The 20,715-nt window shown below is 45.7% G+C and overlaps 1 protein-coding gene across 1 annotated transcript in view; it reads left to right on the top strand.

Moving 5' to 3' along the window:
• cpne8 (copine VIII) overlaps window positions 1-20,715 on the top strand; it is an 85,406-nt gene that overhangs the window by 21,685 nt on the left and 43,006 nt on the right. The window contains exons 3-5 of the mRNA XM_079603013.1: window positions 731-777; window positions 861-964; window positions 19,296-19,335. Coding sequence (XP_079459139.1) covers window positions 731-777; window positions 861-964; window positions 19,296-19,335 — 191 coding nt within the window. The remainder of the gene's footprint in view (window positions 1-730; window positions 778-860; window positions 965-19,295; window positions 19,336-20,715) is intronic.

Below are 20,715 nucleotides of genomic sequence, written 5' to 3'. Positions count from 1 at the left end.
ACAGAATGAAAGTTAGAAGTGTTTCTGAGTGCGTTTAGACAGCTGAGGCAGAACACACACACACACACACACACACACGCGCACACACACACACACGCGCGCGCACGCACACACACACGCGCGTGCTTCACAAGTCTCGCCAACTCATATCACAAGCAACGGCAAGCGGCTGAAATAATTCTGTTTCTGAGCATCTGTTTTCTCTGCCCGGGGGCCTTCCTCTAAACTCGAGCCAATACCTGCCGTCAGACTGTGTCTAAAAATATGCCTAATTAAAAAAAGACCATCATCGTCTGCCGAGCGTGCATAATCTCCACCTTTATATTGGGTTTGGACCCTAGAGCCTCGTGGAGTTTATAGAGTGTAACTTTATGACCACCTGTACTCATATCTGTCCTGGGAGACGTGTGTGTGTGTGTGTGTGTGTGTGTGTGTGTGTGTGTGTGTGTGTGTGTGTGTGTGTGTGTGTGTGTGTGTGTGTGTGTGTGTGTGTGTGTGTGTGTGTGTGTGTGGTGTGTGCTAATGACACCGCTCTTCTCATTGCATGCAAGACAAATGAGTCAATAACGTCTCAAGATCTCCACACATCTTTTGTGCATATTTGATTTCTTCATTTGCTGAATTAACAAACCAAACCAAACAAACCAGAGCTGCTGTTTTCACTCTTCTCTCTAGCAAGGTTTAATTTTAACTTTCATATATCTTTTCTTCTAACTTTGTTCCGGTGTAGTTTGTGTGCTGTACACTCAGACAGTGGCGAACAGGGAGTGGAGAGAGGTATTGCATTTCAGACATTTTTTAACATACATTACTTTTTATTCATGCTGGTCATGTGATGTTGTTTGCTGTTTATTGTTTAGTTTGGCAGGACAGAAGTCATCGATAACACGCTGAATCCAGACTTTGTGCACAAATTCATCCTAGATTACTTCTTCGAAGAGAGACAAAATCTACGCTTTGACCTGTGAGTATAACCAGTATGCAGATGTGTTTGTGTTATATATTATATGTTTGAGTAAATTATGCATTTTTGACATGAATAATGTTAATTGCTCAAAATGATCAAGAGAATACATTTCTAGTTTAAAAACAATGTGCCAAACTCATTAAAATTAGATTTTTGTGTTATCGCTGGGCTATATATATATACATACTTAAAAACTCTAAATGTCAAATGGTGTAACCTCCTACTTAAAGGAGTAGTTAGCCCCAAAATAAAAATTTCATAATAATTTACTCACCCCAATGCCATCCAAGATATCCATGTCTTTCTTTCCTCAGCGGGTGAGAAATTATGTTTTTTGAGGAAAACATTTCTGGATTTTCCATCTAACAATGGGCTTCATCGGTTACCATTGTTTTGAAGTCCAAATCAATGCAGTTTCAAAAGTCTTTGAAGTTTTTAAACGGGCTGTACGCGATCACAGCTGAAGAAGAGGTTGTTATCTAGCGAAACGATAGGTCATTAAAAAAATTTTTATAAACTTTTTACCTTCAATAGTTCGGATTGAGCTGATCAACAAACGGACAGGGAACTACGTCATCACGCTGAAAGGTCACGGCGGCGCTGGCGGAAGTACCGCCCCACTGTTTACAATGCGACTGTTTACAATATGACATATTTATGTCTTTCTGTCATATTTGTTTCAAATGGTCCTGTCGTGTGAGTAAACTGGGTCTTTCATTATTTTGAGACCTAAACGATTTTTTTCCAAAAACTCCATCTCATTTTCTCCTTCAACTTCAAAATCGTCTGCCATCATTGTTTTACCTTTTTTTTTTATAAATAACGTTTGTCCCGTTTGTCTTAGTCTTCGTACGGTCGCATTGTAAACACCGCCGTGACCTTTCAACGTGATGACGTAGTTCCCTGTCCGTTTGTTGATCAACTCAATCCGAACTATTGAAGGTAAAAAGTCTATTTAAAAAAAAATATTTAAATTACCTATCGTTTCGCTAGATAACAACCTCTTCTTCAGCTGTGATCGCATACAGCCCGTTTAAAAACTTCAAAGACTTTTGAAACTGCATTGATTTGGACTTCAAAACAATGGTAACCAATGAAGCCCATTGTTAGACGGAAAATCCAGAAATGTTTTCCTCATAAAACATAATTTACCTCCCGCTGAGGAAAGAAAGACATGGATATATTGGATGGCATTGGGGTGAGTAAATTATTAAGAAATTTAAATTTTGGGGTGAACTACTCCTTTAAATGTAATAATGTTGTTCCTTACATCTTGATATGTGAATATAAACGTCTTATTTATTATTATTATTTAATTTGTTGCAAAAATAATGAAGATTAAACAAACTGATCAAACCTTTTTCATTAAAATTTTTTTTAAATCTGGTACACTGACAAAGTCATGAGGGACCACAGGAGTCTTTGATGTAATTTCCTGTTTTATGGACACATGACAGAAAAAAATCATTTTAATTCAGAAATTGCAAATCTGTCCATGATAGAAGGGGTGTAAAAGATCATTGTGTTTTTTTTTTCATGACTCCATGGAAATTTTAAAAATGGAGTAACACGTAATTGACTCGTGTGTCAATAATTGAAAACGTGAGCACACAGATTTGCATATTTAATGATCTCTGTGTTCACTGTAAACAATTAGACATCAAGAGACATTTAAAAACGCTGTTGTCATAAGTAACATAGGAGACCTTTTAATGCAGTTTTGTATGAACACACACACACACACACACACACACACACACACACACACACACACACACACACACACACACACACACACACACACACACACACACACACACACACACACACACACACACACACACACACACACACTGCCTGCAGGGTTTTGGCTTGCTTCCGCTCAGTGAAGCACATTTTATACAGCAGTATCCCAGAAAATTACATTTATGCATTATTCACCTCCCTCACACACACATGCACGTGGTCAAAAACACTCCGCAGATCCTCTATTAGAGCATCCACACAGAATTACAACAGCCATTCCATACGGACAGTACATTACCGTTACCAATCATCTAGACACATGATGCACATAATACATAATTTACAGGCTGAATAGAACAGCAGTGACATCTGTGTGTGCTATATATGTATATATATATATATATATATATATATATATATTTATATATATATATATATATATATATGTGACCGATCACGGAAAGTAGGGACACAAGTCGGTTCTGGGGCATTTTAAGTTATTCACATATTCTGAAAGTGTAGTATTCCAGCTTTCCAACGATGTGTAACACATGGAAATCTGATAATTTTTGGAGAAGTTGTGGCCATTTGAATGTAGGCACTCAAAAAAGTTATAAGTGGAGAAAACGGCCTCTGAAGATTGCAGTTCTCACCTCTCTGCTGCTGGGAGTGACAATAGGGCTCATTTACATCTCATTTAGATAAGCCATACCCCCTGTAAAGCTGTAAAGCACAGGCGGAAGCAAAAAGGTCAGGAAAATGTCCCATCAAAGAAAAAAGAAGTTTTCAAGCAGGTAATATATAAATAAATGTCTCTTAGCATCTACCAATAAAACTGTATAGGCAACTCTAGATAGAGCCGGCCAGAGCGCTGCATAATAAGTAGCCACGCTGTAGGGCTGGGCGATGTGGACCAAAAGTCACATCCCGATATATTTAGGCTGAATATCGATATATGATATATATCACGATATTTTTTCTGCAAAGTAAGAGCAAATGTTCAGTCAAAGTCAAAGCCAAATGTGGACTTTACTGTATAAATTATACATTGATTCTTATTAAAGTTACTATTAAAGTATGTGTGATGTGATGTCCTCTGTGTTTTGTTGTTACTGTTAGGGAGGTGCAGAGACAACAGGGACCCAAGAGCAGATCAATTGAGAATGGAATTTATTGTCCAAAAGATTGAAGCAAAACAAAACACAAAATAATTGGTAGCCGAGCCACCAAGTAAGAGGGCGAGGCAGAGTCGAAATCCAATGGACAGGCTGGGGTCAAAGCCAGTAGCGAACCAAACTTTAAGGAAAAGCCAAGGCAATAGTCCAGAACAGGCAGGGGGTCAAAAACCAGGAGAGCAAGCTGAGTCAAGACAGGGAACAGGAACTAGGCAAATAAACAACAAAACAGGGTTAAATAATCAGACAAGGTTTAGCAGCAACCAAAACAAGACTTTCAGGCAAGGGGACAGTGGTGAAACGGACAGAAACCAAGACACACTGACAAAGAACCAAAGAAAGAGAGAAGCATAAGTAGTGGAGAAAATCAGTGCAGAAATGAGAAACAGGTGTGTGAGTAATGAGAGTGAGAGCACTAATTAGAATGGGATTCAGCTGTGATGGTAGAGTGAGGTGAACTGACAATCAAGACACAAGACAAACAGCAGAAAGGCTGAAGATCAAACCAGAGTCCTGACAGTACCCCCCGCCCCAGGAACGCCACCAGGCTTCCCAGGACGAGGAGCAGATCGATGGTATTCCTCAATAAGAGAACGGTCCAGAATGTCCCGGGTAGGGACCCAACATCTTTCCTCCGGACCGTACCCTTCCCAATCGACCAGGTACTGGTATCCTCTTCCCCGACGCCTGGAATCCAGAATCCTCCTAACAGTGAAGGCGGGGGCACCCTCAACCATTAAGGGGGGGGGAGGGAGGGGTTTTGAAGGAATAGGTGGAGACGAAGAGAGGGAACGAATAAAAGGTTTGACACAAGACACATGAAACACCGGGTGCACTCGACGAAGGGGATGCGGGAGCCGAAGCCGAACCACCACCGGGCTGATCACCTTAACAATGGGGTATGGCCCAATGAACCGCAGTGCCAACTTCTTGGATGGCACCTTAAGAGGCAGGTCCTTGGTGGAGAGCCACACTTTTTGTCCGCAAACATACCGGGGTGCCTCAGCCCGACGGCGGTCCGCCAATCTCTTGGTGCGGTCCCTAGTTCTTAGAAGTGCTTCCCTGGCCCTCCTCCAGGTCCGCCGGCATCGGTTAATAAATGCCTGAACTGAGGGAACCGCAGCTTCGGAACCCTGTGAAGGAAACAGAGGAGGTTGATACCCAAGACAGCAAGAAAACGGGGATAGCCCAGTAGACGACACCGGCAAGGTATTGTGAGCATACTCAACCCACGTAAGCTGTTGGCACCAGGAAGAAGGGTTATGAGAGGCCAGACAGCGGAGAGCCCTCCCGAGATCCTGGTTCGCCCGCTCGGTCTGGCCGTTGGTTTGTGGATGGAATCCTGACGACAAACTAGCAGTAGCGCCAATCTGTCGACAGAACTCCCTCCAGAAGTGGGAGACGAACTGGGGCCCCCGGTCGGAGACCACGTCCTCCGGAAGACCATGGATCCGAAAGACGTGGTCAACGACCTTCTGGGCGGTCTCTTTAGCCGAGGGGAGTTTAGGAAGGGGAATGAAGTGGACCGCCTTGGAAAAGCGATCCACTACGGTAAGGACAACCGTATTGCCACTGGACTCCGGTAACCCTGACACAAGGTCCAGTGCAATGTGGGACCAGGGACGGGATGGAACGGGGAGAGGTTGAAGCAAACCAGCGGGAACAGAATTAGAGGACTTGTTTTGAGCACAGACCGAGCAAGCTACTACAAAACCACGGACATCCCCCCCCATGCCCGGCCACCAGAAACGCTGACGGATGGAAGCCAATGTTCTCCTCACTCCTGGGTGGCAGACCAGCTTGGACGAGTGGCCCCACTCCAGAACCCCCGGCCGAACCGACTCCGGAACGAACAGCAGACCCGCCGGGACCCTCTCTGGTACCTCTGCCCCCGACTGGGCCTGCCTGACGCGTCTCTCGATGTCCCAGGTGACGGAACCCACCACACGACCTGGAGGAAGAATGGTGTCTGGCGGGGTTGCGTCCTCTGGGACAGGAAACTGGCGAGAGAGCGCGTCAGGCTTGACATTTTTGGAACCCGGCCGGTAAGACAGAGTAAAATTAAAGCGACCGAAGAAAAGTGCCCAGCGAGCCTGTCTGGAATTCAACCGTTTGGCGGTTTGGATATACTCCAAGTTCCGGTGATCGGTCCAAACCAGAAAAGGCTCCGCCGCACCCTCCAACCAGTGGCGCCACTCCCCCAAAGCCAGCCGCACTGCCAACAGCTCACGATTGCCGATGTCGTAGTTCCGTTCTGTGGGAGACAATCGGTGAGAGAAGTATGCACAAGGGTGCAATTTGTTGTCAAGGGAAGATCGCTGGGAAAGAACCGCTCCGACACCTATCTCTGACGCATCAACCTCCACAACGAACTGCCGGGTAGGGTCTGGAGTAATTAATATAGGTGCGGATGAAAACCTCTTTTTGAGTTCATCAAAGGCCGCCTGAGCAGACGAGGACCAGCAAAACGGTGTCTTTGTGGAGGTTAATGCAGTCAGAGGAGCCGCCACCTGGCCAAAATTACGGATAAACCGCCGGTAGAAATTAGCAAACCCAATAAAACTCTGTAGTGATTTTCGGTTGCCAGGTGTGGGCCAGTCAGAGACGGCTCTTACCTTAGAAGGATCCACGCGAATCCCCTCCACCGAGACGATGTGTCCCAAGAACGGAACCGACTGGTTGTGGAAGGAACACTTCTCCGCCTTAGCAAACAGTTGGTTCTCCAGCAGGCGCTGCAGCACCCGTCTGACGTGCTGAATGTGTACCTGGAGTGAACGAGAAAAGATCAAGATGTCATCCAGATACACAAAGACAAACTTGTTGATCATGTCTCTCAGCACGTCATTGACGAGCGCCTGGAAGACGGCTGGGGCGTTAGTCAAACCGAAGGGAAGAACCCGGTACTCAAAGTGCCCCGTGGGGGTGTTAAAAGCCGTCTTCCACTCGTCCCCCTCCCTGATCCGAACCAAATGGTATGCGTTGCGGAGGTCCAGCTTCGTGAAGTACCTTGCCCCCTGCAGGATCTCGAAGGCCGACGACATCAATGGCAGAGGGTACCTGTTTTTAACAGTGATGTCGTTCAACCCCCGATAATCAATGCAGGGGCGCAAGGAACCATCCTTCTTCTTCACGAAGAAGAACCCCGCCCCCGCTGGAGAGGAAGAAGGACGAATAATTTCCGCCGCCAGAGACTCTGATAGATATTTCTCCATGGCCGCCCGTTCGGGGGCGGACAAGGAGAACAACCGTCCCTTAGGCGGAGAAGTGCCAGGAAGAAGGTTGATGGCACAATCATAGGGACGGTGCGGAGGAAGAGATGCGGCCCGGGAGTGGCTGAAGACCGCCCTCAAATCGTGGTAGACCTCAGGAACTCTGGAGAGATCAATCGGCTCCTCCTGCAACACAGAAACAGAGGAGACAGGAGACAAGGCAGACACAAGACAATGGGCATGGCAATGTGGACTCCATGATAAGATAGTGCTCTCAGACCAGTTTATGTGAGGATTGTGAGTGGTTAACCAGGGGTGACCAAGGATCACAGGAGTGAGGGGTGAGTGACAAACAAAAAACACTATTTCTTCTCTGTGATTGCCAGAGGTGATAAGCTCTAAAGGAACAGAGGTCTGAGAAATAGTGGTCAGTTCCCTGCCATCTAAGGCGAGAGCAGTAAGGATAGGAGAGAGAGACTGAAAAGAAATGCCTCTTTTCGAGGCCCAAGAAAAATCAATAAAATTTCCTTCGGCTCCCGAATCAATGAGGGCAGAGAGTTGGTGGACAGCACCTTTATGAATGACTGAGACTGGAAGCATGGAGCGGGAACCAGTGGGTGGGGTGGTGGAAGTAGCGCTCGCCAGTATCCCCACGTTTACTGGCGAGCGTTGGCTTTTGCCGGGCAGGAAGAAGCAAAATGTCCGGGTCGACCACAGTAGAGACATTGCCCCTTGGACAGACGTTTCTGTTTCTCCTCTGCCGACAAACGGTACCTGCCCAACTGCATAGCTTCCGGAGGGGATGGGTGGTCTGGAGCAGCAGACATGGAGAAGGAAGGTGCGAGGTCGACTAATGACGAGGATGGAGGAACCCGAGCTCTCCTACGAAGATCCCGACGGTTGTCTAAGCGGATGGCCAGGCCAACAAGTTCATCCAGGTGTTCAGGAAGTTCGTGGGCATATACCTCATCCTTTATGTCATCCTCCAGTGCCTCCGTAAACCTGGCTACCAGTGCGGCTTCATTCCATTAACTTGAAGCTGCGAGGGTGCGGAACTCGATGGCAAAGTCCGCCACGGAGCGCCTCCCCTGACGTAGTGCTGCCAACAGCCGCGACGCCTCCTTACCGAGCGCTGAGCGGTCGAATATCTTGACAAATTCTGCTTTGAAGCTTGAGAAGTCCTCACAGCACTCTGCCTCTGCAGCCCAGACAGAAGTGGCCCATTCCCGGGCCCGGCCAGCAAGAAGGGAGATGACGAACGCCACTCTGGCAGTGTCTGAGGCATAAGTGAGGGGTTGCAGAGAAAAAATCACTTCACACTGAATCATGAACGCACGACACATTGTAGGCTCACCGGAATAAATGGGAGGGTTGTTGATGCGTGGTTCGGGAGTGACAAGGGGGCGTTCGATGACCGGTGACACAGGGTTGCGATCGGTCTGCATTCTGCGAATAGTCTCTGTAAGTTCAGTGACCTGGTTGACTAGCGAGTCCATGGTTCGATGAGTGACCGCCAGCTCCCCCTGATGCTGTCCCAGTAGCGCACCCTGGGCCTCCACAGCCGAACGTAGCTGAGATTGGTCTACTGGATCCATCCTGGTCAGTGTGTACTGTTAGGGAGGTGCAGAGACAACAGGGACCCAAGAGCAGATCAATTGAGAATGGAATTTATTGTCCAAAAGATTGAAGCAAAACAAAACAAAATACAAAATAATTGGTAGCCGAGCCACCAAGTAAGAGGGCGAGGCAGAGTCGAAATCCAATGGACAGGCTGGGGTCAAAGCCAGTAGCGAACCAAACTTTAAGGAAAAGCCAAGGCAATAGTCCAGAACAGGCAGGGGGTCAAAAACCAGGAGAGCAAGCTGAGTCAAGACAGGGAACAGGAACTAGGCAAATAAACAACAAAACAGGGTTAAATAATCAGACAAGGTTTAGCAGCAACCAAAACAAGACTTTCAGGCAAGGGGACAGTGGTGAAACGGACAGAAACCAAGACACACTGACAGAGAACCAAAGAAAGAGAGAAGCATAAGTAGTGGAGAAAATCAGTGCAGAAATGAGAAACAGGTGTGTGAGTAATGAGAGTGAGAGCACTAATTAGAATGGGATTCAGCTGTGATGGTAGAGTGAGGTGAACTGACAATCAAGACACAAGACAAACAGCAGAAAGGCTGAAGATCAAACCAGAGTCCTGACAGTTTTATTAACATTAAATGATAGTTATCCCCAAATTTTTAATTGTCATCATTTACTCTCTCAAGTTGTTTTAAACCTGAATAAGTTTTTTTCTTCTGTTGAAGTTATTTGGAAGAATGTGGGTAACCAAACAGTTGATGTTCCCCAGTGACTTCTATATTTATTTCCTATGGAAGTCAATGGGGACCAGCAACTATCTGGTTACCCACATTCTTCAAAATATCTTATTTTGTGTTCAGCACAAATTAATACAGGTTTGGAACAACATTAGAGTGAGTAAAGAATGACAAATTTTTTATTTTTGGGTGAACAATCCCGTTAAGGACAAGCGACATCATGTTTACTATTAGGGCTACTGTCTCTTTAAGACCTGAAAGCGCGCGTCTAATATGTACGCATATGACAAGCAGATTTCTCTCGGTTTGCTTTCAGTTTAGACATAACCATCTTTCTTTATGTAAACCTTTAGTGTATTTGACAGTATTAGCTCAAAAAGACTCGAAGGATAACTTAGTCCAGTATCCAGGCGCTGTTAGACAGGCTTTTAGTGCATGCGCACGTCGGTGTTTGCGCGCAGAAAAGCGCTCGTTAGAACAGCGCATCAGCAGCGAATGACATGTTTAACCGGCAAGGCTTTAAAGCACATGCAAATAATGATCTTTTGAGAACTGCAGTGTCCTGTTCCTCTGCGTAAACATTTAATGTGAGTATTTGTCGCGTTGTACACTGGGCTGTTGAGACGCAGACTGCTACAAAAGCACTCAGACTGCTTGCAGCAAGGATCACAGCGCAAATTTGAACTATATCGATATATGCGATATGGTCTAATTCCATATCCCATTTAAAATATATATCAATATATTTTTTATATCGATATATCGCCCAGTCCTACCACGCTGTTCCCTTGGAGGGCGGGAGCAATAACAAAAGAAACAAAAGCCGGCTTATCCAGTATGGAAATACAAGACAATGACACGCCCCTACTGCGAGCTAGAATCTCCGAAAACAAGCCGATTTCAACCTAAAAATGTACACTTTTAAATATACCAATACTGCTATCTAAAACATGGCTTCTTCGTGATCTCAACTAACAGATTCTGCAAAAAAGTCCCTACTTTCCGTGACGGGTCACATACATACAGAGAGAGAGAGAGAGAGAGAGAGAGAGAGAGACCCAGAGCCCCAGGTCTCAGAGAAGGGACCAGGTGTAAGACTGTCGGTCAGGTGTACACACACTCAAACACTGATAGATGTGACATATTCATTAAAATGTCACATCCTGAATATGATGCCAAAGGTGAGGGCTGAGCAGAGACCTCATAGGCAAGAGAGATAGCCTCGACTATCCACTTGCTTTGAGGAAACTTTGAGGTCCTGAAACCTCTCGATGACCGTGTTCATAGCATCTCCGAAGAGGTCAGGAGAAAAGAGCTGAGCGTCAAAAAGAAAGGCTTTATCCTTCTCTTTAATATCCGACAAGTTAAGCCTGAGATGCCTCTCAGCAGCCACCAGGGTAACCATAGATCAGCCAATGGCTCTAAAATGTGCAGTTTCATCACACGACACAATGACACAGATATATGTCGCAAGTTTTGAGGGAGCGTGATATTGGCATGCTGACGGCAGGAACGTCCACCAGAGCTGTTGCCCGTGAATTGAATGTTTATTTCTCTACCATAAGAGAAAGGCGTTTCAGAGAATTTGGCAGTACATCCAACCGGCCTCACAACCGCAGACCACGTGTAACCACACCAGCCCAGGACCTCCAGATCCAGCATCTTCACCTCCAAGATCGTCTGAGACCAGCCACCCGGACAGCGGCTGCAACAATCGGTTTGCATAACCAAAGAAGCTCATCTGCATGCTTGTCGTCCTCATCGGGGTCTCGACCTGACTGCAGTCCGTCGTCGTAACTGACTTGAGCGGGCAAATGCTCACATTCGATGGCGTCTGGCACTTTGGAGAGGTGTTCTCTTCACGGATGAATCCCGGTTTTCACTGTACACGGCAGATAGCAGACAGCGTGTGTGGCGTCGTGTGGGTGAGCGGTTTGCTGATGTCAACGTTGTGGATCGAGTGGCCCATGGTGGCAGTGGGGTTATGGTAAGGGCAGGCGTATGTTATGGCCAACGAACATGGGTGCATTTTCTTGATGGCATTTTGAATGCACAGAGATACCGTGACGAGACCCTGAGGCCCATTGTTGTGCCATTCATCCACGACCATCACCTCATGTTGCAGCTGATAATGCACGGCCCCATGTTGCAAAGATTTGTACACAATTCCTGGAAGCTGAAAACATCCCAGTTTTGCATGGCCAGCATACTCACCAGACATGTCACCCATTGAGCATGTTTGGGATGCTCTGGATCGGCGTATACGACAGCGTGTTCACGGTCCTGCCAATATCCAGCAACTTCACACAGCCATTGAAGAGGAGTGGACCAACATCCCACAGGCCACAACCAACAACCTGATCAACTCTATGCGAAGGAGATGTGTGAGGCAAATGATGGTCACACCAGATACTGACTGGTTTTCGGAGTGTTTAGAAGTAATGAGGGTGTTTACCGGTCTGCTTTTCTTCACGTGGACGATTTGCATGTGAATCCCTTGTGCGCGCGTGGGTGTGGTCACATTAGAGCTAATGAGGATGCTTTTGAGAAACTGTACATCTAGTTGCTTTCATACGGATTACTTAAACAGAGAATATTTGTTTTTTAAATTATTTACATAATTTAAAAATAGAGACTTCAAGCTTTATAAAGATGTATGTCTCATGTCAGTGTGGCCAGAATTCGCTGAGTTACAGATCATTTTCTGTCGTTATTCAGAATGAACTTCACATTGAAAGGGACGGCAGAACGCGCATCATGTTTATGTTCTTTATTTCGAAAAACACAACATTTTGTTCTTATTATTAGTGTACACAAATAAAAGAAGACATTTAAAAGTTTTGAATGATGTATAACACTTGCCTGAGTTATTAATAACACTGAGTTATTTGAGTCTCTTTTGCATTGATAAGAAAAAAAGCGAGCTGGTCGCGCCGGCGCGACTGCCGACCCCAGAGGGTTAATGTAGGGACATCATGAAGTCCAGGTCACTTTAAGCACTGTATAGCCTATATATCAGTGGCGAGCTGTGACTTCTTTTACCGGACATGGGTTTAGCGCCATGTCAAAAAATGTGGCTGGTGAAGATATGTTTGATGGGTTTAATAAACAAGACGCGACCATATACTACCATATATTTTAATAATAAAAATTACAAATAAATAATAATTCGCCTTTGGATAAGCAACGCCCTAGAATGTAGATTGACCAATCACAGCGCAGCCGAGCTTCCACAGCGGTCCGACACTTTTTCACAGCGCTCCATTGACTTTAACACAGGCGTCTCATATTTTTGGTCTCGGCAGGCTATTACCGTCGTAGTTTTATCAAAAATATGGTTAAACGTTGTGCCTGGGGCATTTGTAACACAGATACGCGTTTCCCAGAGAGGTTGGAGGGGGGTGTCCGTTTTACTTTAAATCCTGACAAGTGTCGTCTTTGGATTAAACTGTGTGGACGTTCTCAGTCAGCGAAACCCCTCAAGATCAACAACACACTTTTGTGCTCTAAGATACATTTAGCTTTTAACCTTACTGTGAAGTTATAGTTAGACAGTTTTATGCTGTTAGGTTATGATTTCGGTTCTCTACCCTAATTGTTGATACGCTAGCACACGCTGCTAATAAATACAACTTTATACTTGCGTAGTCCGTTTGCTTTGTAATAACGATTATAGAAGTGAATAGAGACCTACCCAGCTTTGCATGAACAGTGTTGCTCTTGATATTGTTAGTCCCAGCCTCCGTCTCGATTAGGATATGCGGTGGTTCATGTTTTGACTGTGACCGTTTGTCACGAATTGCGTGGAAGCAAAGACGGTAGTCGGATCTAAATGCAAGTAGACTTTAATCACTCAGAACTTGAATAAACTTATAACAAGGAACCGGGAAACTCACATGGAACGTACATACAATCACTGACAAGGAACAAGACAGAACACGGGGTTTAAATACACAGAGGGGAACAGGGAACGAGACACAGCTGGGGCAAATGACATAAACGAGAGGGACCATACAAACTAACAAGGCACACACCTGAAACAGAGGAACTAATAATTAAGCAGGCTAGGGATAAATGAATACAATAAGCACACACAGAATAAAGCAAACTGAATGAAATAAAACAGACCAAACACAAAGAAACATGAATGAAATAAAACAAAGTCCAAACACACAGAAACAGAACCTGATCATCACATAATTCCCCCCTTCCGAAAGGCGTGACCTCACGCCGTTCAAGATCAAGGCGATGACCTGGGAGGGGGGGGAGGGCGTCCTGGAGTCCCAGACAGGGTAGCTAGGGACCATGGATTCCAGGACGGCCTCGGAGCCGGTGGCCACGGCGGAGCAGGTCGTGAGGGTGGCCACGGCGGAGCAGGTCGTGAGGGTGGCCACGGCGGAGCAGGTCGTGAGGGTGGCCACGGCGGAGCAGGTCGTGAGGGTGGCCACGGCGGAGCAGGTCGTGAGGGTGGCCACGGCGGAGCAGGTCGTGAGGGTGGCCACGGCGGAGCAGGTCGTGAGGGTGGCCACGGCGGAGCAGACTTAGACGGGGACCAGGGCGGAGCAGACTTAGACGGGGACCAGGGCGGAGCAGACTTAGACGGGGACCAGGGCGGAGCAGACTTAGACGGGGACCAGGGCGGAGCAGACTTAGACGGGGACCAGGGCGGAGCAGACTTAGACGGGGACCAGGGCGGAGCAGACTTAGACGGGGACCAGGGCGGAGCAGACTTAGACGGGGACCAGGGCGGAGCAGACTTAGACGGGGACCAGGGCGGAGCAGACTTAGACGGGGACCAGGGCGGAGCAGACTTAGACGGGGACCAGGGCGGAGCAGACTTAGACGGGGACCAGGGCGGAGCAGACTTAGACGGGGACCAGGGTGTATGAAGCACAGAACTGGACGGGACCAGCAGCATAAGAAATTCGGGCGGTACAGGAAGCTCAGGGGTGTTAAGCCGTGCAAGGATCCATGTAGGTGCCGCCTCCATGGCCCTCTCAGGGTACCTCCTGCCCCCCCCAAAAAAATACTTGGGGAAATTTACGGGAGGAACCTCTGACCTGTAAGCGGGCTCGAGAGAAGCCTCCCGGAGCTTGAAGACCGCAGGTAAGGCGAGGAGCCGAGGTGGGGCCGGCAGGGCGAGGCGCAGAGGCGGGGCCGGCAGGGCGAGGCGCAGAGGCGGGGCCGGCAGGGCGAGGAGTCTGGGAACGCCCTCCGGAGCCTGGCGAGCCCAACGAGTCCTCCTCCTCCTTCTGCGACGGCGCTTCACTGGGCTTGATTCATTACAGGATGCAGTAGACTCAGTAGACTCACAGGATGCAGTAGACTCAGTAGACTCACAGGATGCAGTAGACTCAGTAGACTCACGGGATGCAGTAGACTCAGTAGACTCACAGGATGCAGTAGACTCAGTAGACTCACAGGATGCAGTAGACTCAGTAGACTCACAGGATGCAGTAGACTCAGTAGACTCACAGGATGCAGTAGACTCAGTAGACTCATTACTGGATGCACTCGGCTCAATCGGCTCAATCGGCTCACTCGGCTCACTCGATTCACTTGGCTCACTGGGTTCGTCGAGCGCGGTCTCGGCTGGGCTGACGTGCAGCGCGGGTTCGGCTGGGCTGACGTGCAGCGCGGGTTCGGCTGGGCTGACGTGCAGCGCGGGTTCGGCTGGGCTGACGTGCAGCGCGGGTTCGGCTGGGCTGACGTGCAGCGCGGGTTCGGCTGGGCTGACGTGCAGCGCGGGTTCGGCTGGGAAGACGTGCAGCGCGGGTTCGGCTGGGCAGACGTGGAGCGCGGGCTCGGCTGAGTACGGGAGAAGCACAGGTTGAATGAAGCCCACGTGAAGCACTTTTACCTCCTCCGTTAAGCCCACAGCAAACGATGAACCACTCATAGAAAGAGCCCACTCGATATACTGACTCAGAGTCCCAGAAGGATCAAGCATGGGCATCGCTGAGTAGAGGGGCTCAGACAGTCCTCCACGGAAAAAAAACGACAAACACAAATCATTCAGGGGATGATTATGAGCCAGTTTCAGAAAGTCTGTCACGTAGTCCTCGATGGGTCGATTCCCCTGACGGAGACGCATGATCTCTACTGGATCCATCACGGGGTCCTGGGAACTACCTGCTAGATCCTGGTGTGGTCAGTGATTAGGTCATGAATTGCGTGGAAGCAAAGACGGTAGTCGGATCTAAATGCAAGTAGACTTTAATCACTCAGAACTTGAATAAACTTATAACAAGGAACCGGGAAACTCACATGGAACGTACATACAATCACTGACAAGGAACAAGACAGAACACAGGGTTTAAATACACAGAGGGGAACAGGGAACGAGACACAGCTGGGGCAAATGACATAAACGAGAGGGACCATACAAACTAACAAGGCACACACCTGAAACAGAGGAACTAATAATTAAGCAGGCTAGGGATAAATGAATACAATAAGCACACACAGAATAAAGCAAACTGAATGAAATAAAACAGACCAAACACAAAGAAACATGAATGAAATAAAACAAAGTCCAAACACACAGAAACAGAACCTGATCATCACACCGTTATGCTTTTGCCTCTGTTTGGATGCCTTGTTGTTGTTTGTGTTTCACCGTATGTCTTGAATATAGCCTTCGAACGCATATTTCAGCCCCTTTTGCCTACTTCTATCGGACACTTCATTTGCTGCTTTATAAAAGTTTGATAAAATTTCAGCAGGAAGAGCGGTCACAGCATAAGCCATGTTGATACCAAACCAGAGCCCAGATGAAGTTGACGGACGTAGCAACAGTAACTAAGGGGGCGGGGATTAGCCAAAGGTGAATTGACACATTTATACATTTTAAAATCCCCCCCGCCAAAAAAAATGTATACCATGGTTAATGGAAACATAGTCAGGCTATTAATTAATTAATTATACATTGCGCTTTCAGAGTTTTTATTTGCTAAGTTCCTGTCCAAACTGAATGGACCAATTATCAGCGCAATTTGAGTGAAGTCCAGTTTATTACCGTACCGTGCGTGTGTTAACCAAGATTTGTGCAAGCTGTTCCTATTCCGACGCCAAAACATGCCAAGATGTTCAATCTACGCCCTTGTTTAATACACTTGTTGGTGACAAATCATTCAGTGTACTTGGCATTGATAACATCCATAGCAATAGTCAGCACAAGCAAAAAACGTAACTCCTGCAGACTGTGTTGAGTATGTGTGTGTGGTAGATCCTTGACATAAAGTTAGCACACATCCAACATCACAGCACAGCTAAAGTAAAACATGTCGTGTACTGACATGACAGGAGACTTAAACATGAATGTGTGGTCAGGTAAACGCATGTCTCGATCTCAGTGGTCTCTCCTGCGTGGCTGGAAATATCTGCAGATGTGCTGACGCTGCTCATTTAGCACAGCGGGAGGAAGAATAAGACAGACAGACAAAGAGAGAGACAGCCAAGAGTGTAGATTCATGCTGAGAGGAAAATAACATGTATCCCAACATGACAGATTTTTCCTCAAACATGTAGGCTCGCCACCCGCTGAGGTGAACAACAGGCTCGTGTTCATTCAGAATGTCACGAGAAAACAGAAGCAGTGTCAGACAGAAAACAACCCGTAAAAAACATGACTTAAAGGTAAAGTGTGCAGTTCTGGAAGGTATACCAATGAGATTCTCCACCAAATCCTCCACCAATTCGACAAAGCATTGAATTGGCATGAGAGTGTGTTGGAATCACACGTTATCTATATTTGAGGTGGTGACATTTCTATGGACCAGTTTTCTTCCAAAAAATTGTTTGCAGGGATGACATATTTTTTATAGGCCAACTCACAAGTTAGCAGCAGCCTGGTTCCCTCAACAAAGAATCCAATAGGATTTTCCCATTGGCTTTGGTTTATTGCAGACATGGCTGGATTAATGCATAGGCATTTTTTCCATAAATCATTACTACTGGTCACCCTCTACATCAGTCTGTGGGTTTTGCAAGTATTTAACGAATGAAACATTTAAAAAGAGCTTGTGACTAAATCTTGTAACTCCACTGGATCCTCAATCTGTCAATCAAACCTCATCTCCACCCCGTCTCTATCGTGAAAGAAGTGCCGCACACAGCTTGCACCGTCTCTGCTTGTTTGCAATGTAAGGGTCAGTAAACAACTGGTTCTTTTAAGGCGAGACACGGCAGGCAAAAACATCGGGGTTTTTTCACTGGTCAATTTTGAGATTTTGGAATATTTGTCTACAATAACATTTCGTCTTTCAGACTTGTGGTGAAAAAAGTCCAAAATACACATTTAGGTCTTTATTTTACTACACTTTGTTTATTTGCTTCTGTAGATTTCTCCGAAATTCAACAAAAGTTGCCGTTCTGAATCAACGCGCTGCTCCGCGATCTCTCTCTGCTTCCTTTCTCTCTCCTGTACAATGCTGTCGGATCCAAATATGGTCATTTCCTTTTAATCAGCAACCAATCGTGAAAGTACAATGGGCATTTAACTCTAAAAGCGAAATCTCATTTGGCTGATGTCAATTTCTGACACCGTGATTGGTTCAGATGCATCACGTGACGCGCTCTGACATTTAGATGTGTGTTTTTGACTGTTTTTCTGCTCAGTTGAAGGCCATAAATGCTGTGTTTATAAGTTTTGATGTGATTTAGGTGGTTTGTATTGTTGTTGCTAATGATTTGATGAGATATTGTGTCTGTAAATAGTTGTTTCCACTAAAAAAGTATGAATTTTTACATTACAAATCTTTAAATGCCTTTTTCTCAAAATGATTTTTTTGTAATTCTCCAGTAGAAACATCTCAGCCTATGTAGCACCGATGTACACCAAACTCTCCAGTTATACACCTAGCAGTGTTCTGAAGATATGTTCAGAGGGATTTGTTAATAAATCATTCCTGGTGATTTATGTGACATTTTAATAAATAAAAAATATGGCGAAAATCGATTTTAAGGCTATGGACAGTATATTTTGATTTCCTAGGTAATGAAAGCATATATCCTGAAATCCCTCTGAACATCTTTTTTCATCTTGTGTGTAATCAAACTGAAAAAATAATTTTGCACCTGGCTTTATCATGTTCAGATCTATCTACCGGAAATATATGCAAAATTGCGCATATTTAATGAGATAATGCCTAATTTGCATATTTAAACATATTTCAAAATACACTTGTAATACATTTTTTTTTATGAACTTGTGTAAGTAATCAACTGAGGAAGTTTCATGGTGATATCTATTATTTTAAAATTTTACCCTATTCACCTGTAGTGTCTCGCCTTAATAATAAGTACAGCGCTTTCTGTACTCAAGAAACACAAAGGCTGATGTTTTATGTATCTGAGGAGTGGAGAAGCGTGTCTTAGTCCAGCTTTTGTCGTCGAGTCACTGCCAGGTGCCGTCTGAAGTAGCCTGTGCGTAGCACTTCATATTTAATAACATGAGATTTTGGCCAAATGACAGAAAAAATGGAGCGCCCATATAGCTACAGTAATATAATTTTATAAGTTTACGAAAGCGCAATGCACTTACTGCCTCAGATTCATCCGTTCTAATGACAGGAAAACACATTAGCGGGTCAAAAACTTAATTTGAACTTGGAAAATTTGTAATAATATAATGGCACATGCAAGTATATGGTCATTTATAAAGGCACAATATCAAATTTGACAACACAGTGTTTAATTACTTATAAAAATTAGTTTTTCAAAAATCTATTTTTTTGTGTGTGTCTTTGGGATGATGGTACAAAGATGCTAACTCATTTCTGGATTTCCGGACTTATTCCGTCTGTTGGGTGACTCAGAAATGACAAATAATCTCTACAAGTGTTTATTTAGTGTTATTTACAGAACTGTCCTTTTCTTCTTCTAGGTATGACCTTGACTCAAAGAGTGAAAACCTGTCCAAACATGTAAGTGTGTTCTGGTAAATGTAAAACTGTGTGTGTGTGTGTGTGTGGCTGTTTGTGCGTTGGTTGAATTTAAAAACTTGTTATATTTTTTCTTGTGTGACGTTCATGTGTTTGGCCCTATAGACAGATTGTTTGACCCTCATCATGGGGGTTTTATCGTGATTTATTCAAGCATTTTCTGGGGTCAGAACCGCGGGTCACACTGTATCCCAGAGTGCACCTGTGGGATTGATGTTCAGACATGCTGGGCACAGACATTCAAATCAGCTCTCAGAGGAACGTCTGCCTTTCCATCCGCAACCCTCTCTGCCCACACACACCCGTCAGATAATCTCAAATAACATCATATTTCCATCCATATACTCGTTCTTTAGGCACTTTTATGTCCCAGGTGTTTAGTATTGAAACATATTTATTCTTTTCTTAATGTCCCCACATTAGTCAAATTAAAACTGTCTTCGTATTTTAGTTAATTTTTTTAATTTTTCCATTTACTTTTATTAATTTAAAAATGCCTTTCTTATGTAGGCCTACTCCTGTGCCAGGACTTTCAATTTACGCACACACACACACGCACACACACACACACGCACACACACACACACACACACACACACACACACACACACACACACACACACACACACACTCACTCACTCACTCACTCACTCACTCACTCACTCACTCACTCACTCACTCACTCACTCACTCACTCACTCACTCACTCACTCACTCACACACACACACACACACACACACACACACACACACACACACTCGCACAGACACACACTCGCACAGACACACACACTCACTCACACACACACTCACTCACTCACACACACACACTCGCAGACACACACACTCACTCACACACACACACACACACACACACACACACACACACTCACTCACTCACTCACTCACTCACTCACTCACACACACACTCGCACGCAAACACACTCGCACAGACACACACACTCACTCACTCACTCACTCACTCACTCGCACTCACTCACTCACTCACTCACGCACCCACACTCACTCACACACACACACACGCACACACTCACTCACTCACGCATGCACGCACCCACACTCACTCACACACACACACACACACACACACACACACACACACTCACTCACTCACACACACACACACACACACTCACTCACTCACTCACAAACACACACACTCGCACGCACACACACTCGCACAGACACACACACTCACTCACAAGCACACACACACTCACTCACTCACGCACGCACGCACGCACCCACACACACAAACACACACAAACACACACACACACATTAAAAAAGTATAATAGTATAGTGGTGTAATTTGCTTCGGTTCAATATTTTGTATAGTTA

Source organism: Phoxinus phoxinus (genome assembly GCF_949152265.1).
Source record: "Phoxinus phoxinus genome assembly, chromosome: 25".
Lineage (NCBI taxonomy): Eukaryota > Metazoa > Chordata > Actinopteri > Cypriniformes > Leuciscidae > Phoxinus > Phoxinus phoxinus.
This window is presented reverse-complemented; position numbering and strand designations above follow the sequence as displayed.